Below are 15,482 nucleotides of genomic sequence, written 5' to 3'. Positions count from 1 at the left end.
ACGACATTCACTTGTTTTTAAAATTTTAAAAGTTTAATAGTAATAAAATGGTTATAAAAATAATAATATAATTAGAGTAATAATAATTTGGACCATTTGGATTAGGACAATATGAGACAATAGAAACAGAGAGTTTCAGATGTTCAGGTATCTTTTTCTGGGCAGCATAAGCCCAAAAAAGGACACAAGTTAACAGAGGATTAACCCTTAAAAGTAATAACCTGTTCCATATTCATACACGATGCATAAATTCCATTCAAACAAAGGATTCTGTCTGGTCAGTGTCAGCTTCTTCCTCTGAATCCTAATGGCATCGTCATGGTTGAGCAAGGCAGGAAGAAGTTCGTTTCTTCTGATAAAAGAGAAATAAATTCTCTGAAAGATTCAGGTGTCCTGTGGTTGCTATCTTGGTGCAAGTCCTTTCTTTAGGAAAAAAAAAGTATCTTACATAGCATAGTTTCTATTTTAACCTTATGTTATAACCCAAAACTATATTAAACACACTACTTAAGAAAATTAATACAGCATAACTTTCTAACATAACACATATAATATTCATTTCAATAGTTGCAAAAAGCCAATCATAAAATACACATTTTTCACACCAGGATTCTAAAAACAGCTGCAGAAAGGACACTGAGGGTGAAGCATTGATTTGTGCCCTCACTGGAGGCAGTGTGATAATGGCCTCAGCACCTGGTTTGGGTTTCAGAGCCCCCTGTGTTATTTTGGGACGTGACCTGTCTGTGCAGATGCACACTGAGACACCTTTGATCAGCTCTCTGATCTTGCTGCCAACCTCTCAGGCCAGAACCCTGCAAGAGAATTCCAGTTGAACAAAGCTGTGAGACTTCCCAAAGTGCCTCAAAAAAGGCACTTCTAGTCCTCTCAGTTCATTTAGTAATTACCAAATATTGGGACAGATTTATTGGGACACAGATTTCTCTGCTGCAGACACTGGAGCTGGTTTGCAGTGCCAGCCTGCCCTGTCAGAGGAGGTCACACCCACACATCTGCACCTAAGGCAGCAGTGACAATTCAGACACCCGGGCACATTTTCCAGGCAGAAATTTTTTCTCTCCACCTCTGCAAGCCCAGTTCTCCATCAGAGGTGCCAACAAAGAGCCAGAGCTGTGCCAACTCCCCCTCAGCCTGCTGATGGTCCCTGACCTTGCTGTGCCTGCCCAGAGCCCCCAGGGGTGATTCCAGACCCTTCCAGGGGGAGATTTCTGGTCCCTGGCATTCAGACATCAATTAATCAATCCCACTGCAGCAAACAGGGCACTGGGGTTTTCCTGCTCCCTTCCCAGCACCATCACACTCTCCCCTGCAGTGACCGGGCAGCTGCAGACCCAGAATTTATTGCAGACACACAGCGGGGCTTTTTCTGGGGGTTCTTTGCTCATTTTGCTTTGGTGAAAAGCTTCCCTGCTAACACTGCACACAGCCCCAGGGGAGCAGCCTCAGCAGCTTCCAGACACCCAGTCCCAAGGCACCACACAGGGTCTGAGTCACAATTATCCAAACTGACCTCTCAGCTGGGAAGATTAAGGGTCTTAAAAAGTTATCACTGGGTGGGGCAAAATTCATTTGTCAACAGATAACAAGATATTAATTTAGTTTTGCTTTTTTGCCTCAGTTACATAACGGTTTTTTTTGATCAAAATTGAGCAATCATTCTGAAGTGCTAACATACCACCTCCATGTTGGTTTGTGTGCACAGCTACACAGGACACTTTTAAATGAATTAAAACTGAGCAGATAGGGGAGAAAAAACAAAAGGAGCAGGAGCAAAGTCATTCCAATTAAGATGCCTCTGCAATTAACATCCCACAAGGATCTGTTCTTCCATGAATATTATTCAGTGATTTTTTTTTTCCCAGTGAATTGGAAAGCAAGTATGTATAAATCAAGGCATTGGTAATTTTCAGACAATTTTAATCAAATTGCAGTCATAAATCTGGGCTTGTCAGACAAAAATACACTTCCATGTGGGCAAACACAGAATGTTTAGTGGCATTGGCAGCTGTTGGTAAATGAACCTGGAGCCCAGGCCAGAGCAATACCTAAACCATTGATATATTAACAGGGGACATCCAGCAGAATCAGCTTTCTGCAAAAATGTTGAACTTGCAAAGAGGCAGCGAGGGCACGGATGAATTATTTCAGATGGGGAGCACAGACCTGCAGGATGGAAAACAAAGCACATGGATCCAGATGCTTGGCTTATCCAGGAGGAGGAAATGAGTTTATTCCCATCATGGGAGTCAATAACATCTGGTGCAAAACAATCCACTCAGGCTGGGATGAGCAGTTGGGCAAATTCCAACTCCAGGCAAGGATTTATATTTTTATTCTAAGAATAATTATCTACAGCAAGAAATTTACCTGGAGACTTGAGGAATTGTTCGTGACCTGAAGCCTTTAATCAACAGTGGCTGTTTTTGTAAAAAAATCCATTTTCTAGCTCAAACAGAATTTAGGAAGATGGAATTAACTTTTACCAGAAAGCAGGGTCTAGCAGTCAATTCTAGCCTTGAAATCTAAGAAGGATCTGAACATGGGTGGCCAGGAGCAGCAACCTTTATGTAACATGTGTAACACAACACTGGCTAATTAGAAGAAAATATTGCCACATCACCAAAAACTATTGGTTTTGTGCCTTCAAGAGCTGGAAACTAGCCTATAGTGAGAGAAAGAAATTCTGTTCTGCCGCTTTTCCAAGAATTAGTCTCTTGTTTTTGAGCTAATGCAACAGCTTTCTGTAATGTCATTATTTATTTTAAATTAAGTAAAAAGTGATTAATTGCTCAATCAGCATTCTTTCCATTTCATATGGACTCTTGTAATTCACAGACAGTTCCTAAACATAACAGTCAATGATTCTGCCCTCTGGAGACAGTGAAAAGATTAGAGTTTTTAGTTGAAATAAATATTTCAGTGAATGAAAAAACTACCTCTCAGCATCTCAGAACAGATGTTACTCCCCCAGTGCATTATTGATAAGAATGTTTAATTTCCATTTAGTTGTGGCCCAACTCAAGGAACTATGACAATCTCAGTGTGGTGACTTCATAATTTTACATACTAAATCCATTTCTATTTTTTGTGATTAGCCTTCATTTTGTGGAAAATAACATTCCCTGAAAATAATGTTGAATGCACAGTACAACTCAGCTAAACCAGGAATTTACCAAAGTATTCGTAGAGAGTAAAAAGAGTGGAAACTTCATAAGAATCTGTTAATTTTTCACCATGTCATTACACTTCAGGGTAACCAATATCATCAAAGTAATTACAGGAGCTGGGGAAAGGTAGAGCCCCTTCAGTGCATCCACTCATGGCTGACCCTGTGGTGTCCTTGGCTCAACTCTTCAAGGGAAAACACAGAACCCTTCTAGCCCATGCCAAGGCTGATTCCGTGGTGTCCCTGCTCAATCCTTGTTAGGAGCCTGCACAATCCTTGCCATAAAACCTTGGACACCCAGGAGCTTCTCCACCTCACCTTTCCACTTCTGTCCACTGACCAACTCAGTAAAAGATTCTTTTATGAAATCAGAGACCAGAGCTGTGTCCTTTCCTAGGGATCCTAAAGCCATATCCCTGTGCAGAAGGGCTGGCGTCCAATGTATTGGAATATATTCCAACATATTGGAAACATGCAGGGAAAAACCAGCAGGTGAAAGAATAGATTGTGTAAGAATTATTGTGCTCTGGAAATCTTTTTCATTTAAACAAATTTTGCTTTTCAGCCTGGAATGAAAGTATCAATACCAAGGACTGCAGACACTTCTCATTGACTTGTGAATCTTAGATGGACTTTTATTAATTATCAGTACAATTAATTGAGAATTACTTCATTATCTAGCACTTAGAGTCACCAGGTTAAGTCACTCAGCTGTTGCATTTTCCTACACCAAGCTATTTGAATTTTGCTGGCAGTGACCAGCTGGCTCACAAGCTCTGGACCAGTTATTCCCATTTTAAAGGTATGTTAAGGTGCCTAAAGGAAAGAGATCAGAACACAAGACAGCCATCAAAAGTAAACGTTCTGTACTCTGAATTTAAAGGATGAAATCCTTTCTGGTGTAGACAAGACTGCCTGTAACTCCTTGGGCTGTTTAGGAAGTGCACAGTGGGGAAAGCATTAGAACATCAGAACACATTAAGTGCGTTCCTGAGGGGGAAATTACATGGGTGGCAGTGCAGCAGATCCTGCAGCCTAATTTAATGGAACAAAATAGGGAACTCTTTGGTAATAATGCATCCCAAATGAGTCTGAACATTGAGTACTCCACAGGAAAGGGACAGCCAGGGAAGCACCAGCCTGATTCCATTTTCAATTTTTGCATAGCTTCTGGGCTTATTCCTTATTGTTGGAGTGAGGGCTAATGACTAAGACTGCAAATATTAGAAAAGAACCAAAGTAAAGCACATAATTTTATTAATCTTTAAATCACAGAGACTTGAAATAAAAATATTTTCCTGGCTGACATTGGCATGCAGAAGGAGAAAGCATAGCAAATAAGAGCAATATATCAATATCTTAATTTCATATCTCCTCTAATTCAACATAGATCACAAATGCCTTCTTTTGCACTCCGGAGAATTTTAATGCATTTGTAATTTCAATCAAAAGTAATATTCCAGTCACTCTACAAAAATTGTAATATTAGGCAATTGATTACTCAAACTGGGATAGAAATGCTCCATGAATATTCCTTATCAGTGAAATTGAACTCCCAATGAGTAAACACAACTAGCCAATGTTGCTTTGGTAAAAATTGCTAGCTGAAAACAGGCAGTTATTTGCTGAATTAAATTAAAATTCCCTCATGACAAAATAATAGGATAATGCACACAAAGCCCTTAGCTTTGCACACTTAGCCTCTGCCATCTAGTGCAGCTACAGGAAAAATGGCAAAACAAGGTCATTCACGAGGGTCTCCTGCTGCTGCCTTGTCTCAGACAATTCCTTGCTGCAGTTATTCCTGCTCAGGCTGCAGTGCCATTGTTTGCTGACAGCTTGCTGACACCAGCCAGAGGTTAAAAGGAGGATGAATCAGTTTTAGGGAGAACATTTCCCTCCAACTTGTTCTTGTTCTTGGAATCAAGTCCAAACCGATTTTTGAATTATCCACACCTTTCTACCAAAGCTCCCCTACTTTGATTTAGAAAATATTCCTGTGGAAGGAACTCCAGCACCTTGTATCAATACCACCCCTGACTACTAAAGAATTATCATCTCCTTTCTTCCCGCTTCCAAAGGCAAATAATTATGTCTCTGTCCTGGATCACAGAACTTGATTGTGCTCTGAATCAAAACAAAAGCAGTAATTCCAGCATCTATCACAGTCTGCCTAACAAGTCAATAGATTCAATCCTTAAGTTATCCTCTAATTAGGTAATCAGACCCAAAAAAGGAAAGACAGGAAAGGCAGATGCAGTCTGCAACACATTCCAAGTGTCCTGCTCTTCAAAACACACTAAATTTATGGTGCTCTCCTAAAACACATCCATTCTATAATGTCTGAGGAGAAAAGCAACTCAATAGATTGAAACACTGTTATAAAGAGAAGAGAAAAAGAACTAAAGCACAGCCTTGACAGCAGAATGGTTCAATCTGCTTAGAACGCTGGGTGTCAGAAATCAGCACCTTAAATTGGACTCTCAGCCCAGACAAACCCATCATTCCAGTTCCTGTCTTCTCAAACATATTTTCTCTTTAAAATAATATTTATAAATGCAATCATGATCACAATGCCATACACACACAAATCAGGTTTTATAATAAACCAACTGTAAAGCAAATACATGTCCTAAACCAGAAAATCTGTTTGAGAAACTGCATTAACACAGTGAAACCTTGTGTGGCAATGCTCTGAAAGATCAAACTGCCAGACCTCAGATCCAATTCCTACACTTCCTTCTATGTTTTATGCATGTATTTAATGAAAAAGCCCTGAGTTATTGAGTCAAAAATGACTTTAACCCAAGCAAAACATAAGAGATAAGAAATGTTTATTTCACTCATCAAGATTAATTCTCAAATTCAACACCTCCTAATGTCTCTGTTAGTCACCCAAAGCCCTCCCAGGACAGCAGCTGACACTGCTGAAGGCACACACTGGATTTTCTGCAGTGAATCCAGATGGGGCTCAGTTCCTACATCCACACCTGGTCTTGACAGAGCTTTTAATTTGGTACCATGGACCCAGACCCATCCTTCAAACAGGGGAATTGTCTTGAGCTGAAGCTCCAAGCTCATATCCTCATCTCTAAAAACCCTTCCTCTCCTCCTTCTAAATGAATAGCTTTTCAATGTGTGTTTCTCAGCTTTCCAAGGTATGTTCTTCCACACTTTAGGAATACTCACATGAATTACTCAAAGTAATGACAAGGTGCAATTTGTTCTCTATGCAATGACAAGGGCATTGCATAGCACATAACATCCCCCATCTAAACTGGGTTTACAATTCCATCAACATCTGAGATTTAGAAGGTTGGATCTGTCACATAATACAAGTTTGATGTAATCAATTCTTCAAAGTTGATCAGCAAAACCAGTTTTCCCTTCCTACAAAAGTCCTAAACACTTTTTCAGATACTTTCCTCATATTTTCTTTTACAACATGACAGTCCCAAAACTGAATAAAGCTGTTATTTCTGATGGTAGCAACAAAAAGTTGCATTTTTTTCTTCACAGTACTTCTACCCTTCCCTCCTTTCTAAGCATTCACAAAGGCAATAAAAAAATTAAAACAGCACATTAATTCACAAATGCCTTCTAGTAATTCTGAAAGTTGTTTAAAAGGTAGAAGTTCAAGCTCTCTCCTGGCTCAGGTGGCATTACAGATGAAATCATAGTTTTGGAAGCTGTGTGCTGTGGGAGCACCACAGAAGTCAAACCAAACCCAGGAAATTTAGTCTTCTTCTCTAACCTTGGCACAAATATTTATGCCAAGTGTGAGGGCAAAGTGTGGATCATAACAAAAGAGGCCTTGTGGATAGGGAAATATCTGCACCAAAATCCAAAGAAACTTTAACCAACTGTTTGTGCATATGTTTGGTGAAGAGACATAAAAAGGAACTATTCTTAAAAAACAAGGGTGCATAGATTACAAGGATCAACACTCCTGATAATCACTCATGAGTAACTGTGAGTCTCCCAGAGTTACTTGTGGGTAACTCATGAGTCTCACACAGTTACTCGTGGCTAACTATGAGTCTATCTCGTGTCTATCAGCCCAGGAAGAAGTCAGAACTTGCATGTTTAATTCTTCATACTCTTCCCATTTCAGGAAATAGAGCTTTAGCCTGATTTAACAATTTCCAGAGTGTGGTCAGGGGTAGGGTGACAATCAACGCTGTGGCATTACAGAGCTGACAGCTGTGCTCATCCTCCAGGCACACAGCTGGGGATGGAATTCTCCTGGTTAAAGACTTTTACCCAAACTCTTGATGAAAAGCAGTGACTCACTGGCTCTCCCCAAGGCCAGTTCCCCACCATCTGCACCAAGTGAAACGTTTCTCAAGTTGCATCTCACAAAGACTGCATCCCCTCCATTTGTACCAAAGGCTTCACCCTGATGTTCTCCAGGGCTTTGGACTCAGTGATCCATACCTGCCATGAGCAGCTTCCTAACTGTAATGAAGGCAATAGAAAGAGAAGGCAGGAAGAAAATTATTTGAATAAATACCTAAATTAGCAATTCGAGTTTTACTCCTGGGTCTTAGGTGTGTGTTCTAGTCCCATCTGTCAGAGCTGGAGCAATTCTCTCCTGTCCATGGGCAGTTTTTTCTTTCTCTCTCCCACAGCCAACCCTCCCTCCAGGAGATCTCTGCCATCCATAGCCACTGAGTGTCCCTGCAGGGCTGATCCAATCCCAGCATCCCATGGGGAGATGCTCCGCCCAGGGCAGGAGCCAAGCATTCCTACCTGGATCCAATCTGAGCCTGGCACAGCACAGCAGCCTTTGCCCCCTGCATTGCCAGAGGAGCAGCTTTCTGCTGCCCTGCATGGCCAGAGGGAGCCCAGGCCCATCTGCAGCAGCCCTGGAGCTGCAGAGGAAAACTCCCCCCTTGTGCAGGATCCGTGCTGCAGCAGAGCCACAGCTGGCACTGCAGGAGGGCTGAGCCCCCGTGGGATGGGGCTGGGACACCCCCTGACACACAGGGGGCCAGTGTTGTCATTATATTTCAAAAGTTCTAATACGTTATATTGCAAAGGTTCCATATTGCCAGAGTTTTGTACATCCTTGATGTTTCTTGTAGGCAGCTCCTCTAGGACTGACTCCAGTTCCCCTCAACCAACCAATCCACTCTTTTATAGCACTCTTCTTATTGGCTACAGGTGTGGCCTGTTAACATCAGGCCTGCTGCTAATCTTTAGTAATTGGTTCAGCTGCAACTCTTTAGGGCATAAGATTACATTCTATACTACCTTTATTTACTTATATTCTATCTCCCTACATGCCAGGGCCTGCTCTGACATGTTGTTGTAACTGCTTTTGTTTTATTTTTCTATAAAACTGTTCCTACTCCTATCTTGCTGAGCCTAATTTAATGTAATTTTGAGAGTTACATTACATTCTGGTATCTGCCTTCTTTAACCATAAGAAACACTGGTTACTGCACTAACCAGTCCCCAGCCCTGAGGGAAGCACTGCAGCTCCTGCTGCCAAATGCAGCCCCTCTTTGCCAAGGCAGGGGAGGGAGCTCTGTCCAGGGGCACAAAGATCCTTCTGCACAACCAACCTGTGCCCAGCAGCTGCTCCTGCTGCAAGCTCAGCATGCCAAGGAAATGCCCACATCTCTCCAGGAGCATAAAATATACATTGTGTCTGCATTCTCCAGAATCCAAGATTCCATAATAAGTGGGATAATGAGCTGGAGCAGCTGACCAAGGTAGATTTCTTCCTTCTCAACCCAAGAATGATGTTGGATGAGGCAAATAGCAGTGGAATAAACAGAGAAACAGCACACACACTGTGCTGATTTTTTATTACGAGTCCAAAAATGAGTCAAAGCCTATAATTTCTTTTAAATGTCCTTCTTTAAAGTGGAAGACATAATGGACTATTAGGAAATGTTCCTCCAATGCATGCATTGATTACCCATACCACTATGCCTATAAAATAAAGATTCTTCTAAGCACAGAAATGAAGTCATTCCAGTGTTTCCTAAGGGCACACAGTCCATCTTTCCCAGCAGCTTGCTCACTGCAAGGTAACAGACACTTACAGCCATTGTTGAACAAGCTTTTACTGCTTTGAGAAAAAATTTAATGTTAACTGAATTTCAAATGTCACCTAATTAATTTCTAATAATGCCTTCCAATCAGACAGATTTAAAAGGGAAGGGGAAAAATATTACTGGAACTTTATATAAAATGTAGTGCAACATCCCACGCCAGAATCCACTCAGTGAGGGGAAAGAAGAGCTTCATTGAGCTTTGATGAGTTCTGAATCAAACTCAGTTTAATTTAAGAATTACTATAAGAACAATTATTTTACTATAAAAACTATTTAAGAATTGATTTTGGGAAAGAGAAGCAGTGAAATAATTATTCATTAACTGATTTGCTTTGTTAATATTTTTTACAATCCCCTGATGAAAAGCCAGAATGTAAAGTCTGAGAAGCTATACCAGGTCCTTGAAAGGACAAAAAAACCGAAAAAAAAAGGACAGGTATTAACCAGCACAGAACTTTGCTGCAGTAGCAGAACCTAAATAAGGGGCTAAACCAGGCCCCACAGATGGGGCAAAGCCCAGGGATTCAGGTATCATTCAGGCATCATTCTCATATATTCTGCATTAAAAGATAAAGTAAATTTATTCAATTAAGGCTTATTTTTCAGTAACTTCCTCATTAGGTGTTATAGTGACACATACCATCAAGAAGACTTTTACCCCAACCCATAGTGGTGTTCACTTCTAGATATTTATCACAAAGCAGAATGGATTTAAAACCTTTACTCCCAGGTAAAAAAGAAAGAAAAAAACAAAAAAAAACAAAAAAAAACCAAAAAAAACCAAAAAACACAACCAAAAGGGAGGGTTGTGATTTGAGCAATTAACATGCCTGTATTTTGCACTTAATTGTGGGGAAAATAAGTCTCTGCCAGAGTGGTGTAAGAACAAGAGTGGCACTTCACTGCCTGAGAGTTACAAAGAACCTAACTTCATACAGCATTGGAATCCCAAAACACAGAGCAAAGTGCAACTCTCTGCAGTTACAGGGCTTGATAAAAGATTTCTGCTTGGATAAACAAACCAACACTCTACACACATTTTAAATACTTCTGTAGCTCAGGAAAACTGTTGCATTTAGAGATGACCTTCCACCAAGAAGACAAATTAACTAGATTTCAAATGACTTAAAAATGTAAATCCTACCGAAACACTGGGCATCTACTTAGCTCCTCATTTGAAGAAGCATGTGTAAATTCAGGATATCAGCCCCAGGAGAGAAAACAACGCACATTTCAGAAAACTTCTGGATTAAACCAGTGCACTGAAACCTCCAGCAGCTCTTAAGTGAGCTCTCCAGCTGCACTCTGCCCCTAAGACAACTCACACAGAAACATCCTCCACCCCAGACACTGTCCCCACCACCCTCCCCCTGTATTTCTGACCAAGGGAAGCCGCCAGGATGTGTGGAGGGAAAGTACCTGGCCTGAATTGCACCGGGGGGGCAAAGCTTCAGCGGGCTGGGGATCCAGATGCTCTCCCCGAGCTCTCTGCTGTGCCTCAGGAGCTGAGCTGAATAACCAGGCAGCAAAGTTACCCTCATGTAAACATCTGCCAGTGCTGATGTTTATACAGGCAACTGCTCAGCAGCTCTTCTTTGGCAAAATCTCACCAGATGAGATCTCTAACCACCAATTATTCTCCTCTCCCGGAGGCTGCACCCCCATCCCCAGCTGTAAAACAGGGCTACTCAACATCGATGCACTTCAAAGTGTGAATGGACAGACTGATAAACAACCCAAACTGTCCAATTTCTGAATGGACAGACTGATAAACAACCCAAACTGTCCAATTCAATGCACCCATCCTTACCCAATTTCTAAACGGATATAGGGAGCGTAAAAGCAAGTTTAGCTGTTAGTATTCCTTCTCCCCATGAGAAAGGAAATCACTCCTCTGACACACACATCTTGCAAGCAGCTGATGTGAGAGCCAGATAAAAACACACACTCCTGCACTAAAAAGCATGCAGGCAAGATGAGAAATTAAAGAGGAGCATGCTTATGATCTCAGTGAGATGGGACACTCGATTTCATTCATCCTGCTCTTCCTGATGCCCAATTACCAACTTCAGGATGACAGACAATTTCAAAGGTAACCTCCCGGCCCTTCCCCCTTTCCTGAGCCACTGAAGATGCTCACTTACACTTTTGCCTTCACCTCCTCCTTCGGGCACGGGCTCTTCTCTGCCTGAGCAAGGCATTATTGCATCTTCTGCCGCTGCTTCCCTGTCCTTTCCACCGGTCCCTGCTTCATTCCCCAGCTTCAGCCTCTTTCCCTCAGGCTGGGAATCATCCACATCCTCCCTTCTTATCCTGCCATCTCTGCCTCGCTGCTTCCCCGCGTCTTCTGGGCTGCCGCAGGAATTTGACATTTTCAAAGTGTTGCGGACTTTTTTTTTTAAAGCAGGGAAGAAAAAAAAAAAAAAAAAAAAGGGGGGGGGGTGCAGCTGAAGCTGCCGTTTTGAAAGGGGATTTGGCTTCCGAGAGCTGCGATGTGCTGTGGCTCCCGTTAGAAATTTGGGTGCTGTGCGGGAGCCGGAGCTGTTTCTCTGCCGCCCTCTCCTGCCGGCTGCGAGCGCTGAGCGCGGCCGGAGCAGCAATAACCTTTCCTTTATCGATTATATGCACGCTGCTGCTGCCAGCGACAAAACCCTCGGATTTCTCTTCTCCCCGATCCACAGAAATTGGCTTTCCTCAATATTAGCTGCACCGCCGTCTTTAAATCCAAATTTACGTCTGTGCCCCAGGGGCGCTGAGGACTTTGGTTATACACGGGTGGTGATGCCAAGAGTAATTACCCATTAAAATGCAAAGGTGGCCTTAACTCCAAACAGCTTCTTTCAAAATAATTTCATTCCAGGTTTAGGGGTGTTTTTTTATAAGGATATCCTTACTTTGTAAATTAACTTTGCACCACCTAAATCCACGTTCCACACTGTAACACAAATTTCACATAACATTCTGGTCCTAGAGCTGTAGGGATGAGATTAAAATGAGATTATGACAACACAGCAGGACATTTTGGAGGGTTTTTTTGCTCTCTCAGACATTTTATTAAAAATGCCACCACACATAACCAAAGGTTTGGTGTAATATTTGAACCCTTAAAAAAAAAGTAACCAAGTGTTTTGACATATAGACTGCTATGTGCTGCTCATTCTTCCAACAGAGAAGGCAAGATTAAGTAGAGGCTTTTTTTTTGCTTTTTTTTTAAAAAGCAATGTGAGTCCTGTTTTCTCACACTTAAGTGTTTATAGATTTAAATGAGGCTCCTTATATCTTGCAGAGGGAAGTAAATCCCTAAGAAACCCACTGCACATGTCCAGAGATATTCCAGTCAGGACAAAACTTCAGGAGCGGTGCCCAACCAGGTGTAGATGAATTCAGTGAGTCACACTCCATTTTCTGCTGTATTCAACAAGGTCTGTCTGGCCAGAATCACTCAGTTAATCTGTGTCCCAGCACTGATATTAGAATCTCAAAGGGAGTTAATCTGTATCCCAACACTGATTTCATGGATATTAGAATTCTAGAGGGAGTTGATTTGAGTCCCAGCACTGATTTCACCGAGATTGCTGTCCTAGAGGGGATTAATCTGTGTCCCAGCACTGATTCCACTGACATCACAATCCTCCAGGGGGTTAATTTGTGTCCCAGCAGAGATTTCACTGACATTACAAAGGAGGTGTTAGTTTGAGCAAGTAGTTGTGTCAATTACTGAAGAATGTACAAAGAGAGGAGGAATCAGTTATTTGACCGTCTCCATCCTGACCCACAGGAGGGTGAGGGAGCAGTTCTGAGATCCAGGATATCTGCACACCCAGACCTGGAGACATGAAACATCCACTGCTAACCTTGATAATAGCAAAGGGATGGGCATTGGCCTTTCCCTAACTTGCAGCTGTAAATATTTCCAGAGCTGGATGAACACAAACTGAGTGGGCTCAGCAGAGTTAAAATCAAGCTGAGAGGTTTTTTAAATGGTGCTGGATCAAGCCTCCCATGCCTTGTCACCTGCAGTAGTCAAGTTCCACAGCTTGGCCTTCAATCTGGAGGGGTGTCCACTTGTGGCAAGCCTACAGAAGAAACCTGCTCAGCTGGTGACTGATCCTCTTCAAGAAACAAGAGATTGTCAGCCAGGGCACAGCCAGGCAGCTCCTGCAGGAAGGGTTTCACCCTAGGTGAGCACAGATTGATACAGGTCATGGCCTTCTCTCAAAGCCATGAGCTCCTACACCCACCTAGCTGAGGAGGAAAGAAAACCATCAATAAACACCACTCAATATCCTCAGCAGCAGCACTAGAGACCAACAACAGGGATTGTCTTCAAAAGTCACACCCCCTAGGCAGAGCTGTTAGTTTCAACAAATCCTTCACTCTTTTCCCCATATTATTAAAACATGACCCACTCTACCATCTTTCCTCCTGCTTGAAGCTCCTGAAGGAGTTACACCACTGTTTAGATCATCTTCAACAAATTACAAAAGCCTTTCTTATTTCTAGGGCTCATTCACTATTCATACCTGCTTTTTCCATCACACAAGTAATTTAATCCTGTTTTCTATTTGAGCTTTGTTTATTCCTTCTTAAACTTCCCATCTTCACCTAAAACACTGAAATACAGAAATAATTCTGAAACAGAAATGCTGTTTAGCTACAATGCACTTCAGGCTTATTTACACAGTAAACTGCATCAATTTCTGTTGGAGCATATCTCCATCCAGAAGCTTTGATTTCATGGAATTCAAGTGCCTGGCAAGACCTTGCCAGTTGTAGCAGTGTTTTATTTGTGTTTGAAGTGGAAGCAGGCAGCTGCTCAGGCTGCCTCAGTGCCCAGCCCAGCCACACAGCCTGCCAGGCACTGCTGGCTCCTGCACAGCCCTGTCCCCAGATCACAGGCACAGCCAGCTTCCTCCAAATCACAAAATAAAACACCCACTTCCTCATGTTTGAAGCATAGCCTCTGGTTTTGAAGAAATGAAAATTTACAGAGGCAGGGAATGCGTTTTTGTCTCTAATGAAAACCAAACATTTTTGAAACGTCAACATCTTCATGCAGAGAAAAGGAGAAATGGCAAGGCAAGAAATAAATTCTGTTGGTATTTGTGAGAGATGGTTAGTCAGGCCTTTGCTTCCTGTTATTTAGCACAAAAATACTGTATGGCAAGAATAGGCAATTATTGTTTTTGTGTTTCTACAGCACCAAAAGGTTCCGTGATGTCAGGAAGCTCTCCAGGGCATAAGGCCATACTTAGCTGGTGTTGTCCTATATATTGTGAGAGTTCTATTATCATTATAGTGCAAGGATTCCATATGGCCAGAGTTTCATACCTCCTTGATGTTTCTTGTAGGCATCTCCTCTAAGCAGTGACTGTTTCTGGTCCTTACAGCAGCCATCTAACTCCAGATCCCACCAATCCACTCTTTTATAACACTGTTCTTATTGGCTACAGGTGTGGCCTGTTAAGATCAGGCCTGCTCCTAATCTTTAGTAATTGGTGCAGCTGCAACCCTTTTAGGAGATATGATTACATTCTATACCACCTTCATTTACCCAAACTGTATCCCCCTACAAGCTGGGCCACCAGGCTTCATGCAGGGAGCTCACTTCAAGTCTTTCAGATCATCATGAATTTCAGAAGAGGATAAAAGGATCAAGATGAGAGTCAATGCTCTAGACATGTCCAGCCTCATTTTCATCCTGTATGATACATTCCTTGATTAATATCAGCCTGATTTACTGTTTTACCCCCTGACTCATTAGTGTCAGAACTTCCCTCTTGGCCAGGGCCCACCCCTTGCCTTCTTCTGACAGAACTCACTTCATACCTAAGGAGCAGTTTCAGAGTCAAGTCCTTTCCCCACAGAACCCCTCACAGAACTGATCCTGAGCCAAATAAAGCCATGAGCACCAGTCACTAAAATCTGAGAGGCCATTACCCAGGGAGATACATGAAAGTGAGTAACAAGTGCTCTGAGACCTCAGGAACCCTTGCACAGACTGCTTTCAAGACATTTCTGCTTGAAATCACTGCTAAAAAATGCAGTTATAGCAACAGCAAGCCAGAACAGCCAGAATTCCACAGGTAGCACTCTCAGCCAGCATCTCTTCTTGGACTGTAAGACACACTAAATGAAATAAAGTAGGTATTGAGACCCAAACTGAGGGAGATTTCCACCTCTTGTGCACCCCAAAACACAAACAAGAGGCAGATGGAAACTGTGCT

The 15,482-nt window shown here is 42.2% G+C and overlaps 1 protein-coding gene across 14 annotated transcripts in view; it reads right to left on the bottom strand.

Annotated features, from left to right (window-relative positions):
- RBFOX1 (RNA binding fox-1 homolog 1) overlaps positions 1-14,655 on the bottom strand; it is a 1,152,005-nt gene extending 1,137,350 nt beyond the window's left edge. For 4 of the 14 annotated variants that reach the window (XM_064725897.1, XM_064725899.1, XM_064725900.1 and 1 more), the window contains exons 1-2: positions 14,587-14,655; positions 11,400-13,500 (exon numbers count right to left, since the gene is read on the bottom strand). In XM_064725897.1, coding sequence (XP_064581967.1) covers positions 11,400-11,627 — 228 coding nt within the window. In that variant the 5' untranslated portion in view covers positions 11,628-13,500; positions 14,587-14,655. Of the gene's footprint in view, positions 1-11,399; positions 13,501-14,586 lie in introns of those variants that run through there. The other 10 variants (XM_064725888.1, XM_064725892.1, XM_064725893.1 and 7 more) reach the window with 5 other exon arrangements.
- Between the last annotated feature and the right edge of the window lie 827 nt (positions 14,656-15,482).

This window comes from Zonotrichia leucophrys, chromosome 14 (genome assembly GCF_028769735.1).
Source record: "Zonotrichia leucophrys gambelii isolate GWCS_2022_RI chromosome 14, RI_Zleu_2.0, whole genome shotgun sequence".
Taxonomy (NCBI): domain Eukaryota; kingdom Metazoa; phylum Chordata; class Aves; order Passeriformes; family Passerellidae; genus Zonotrichia; species Zonotrichia leucophrys.
Note: the sequence above shows the minus strand (reverse complement) of the source record. Positions and strands in the feature narration are given on the sequence as shown.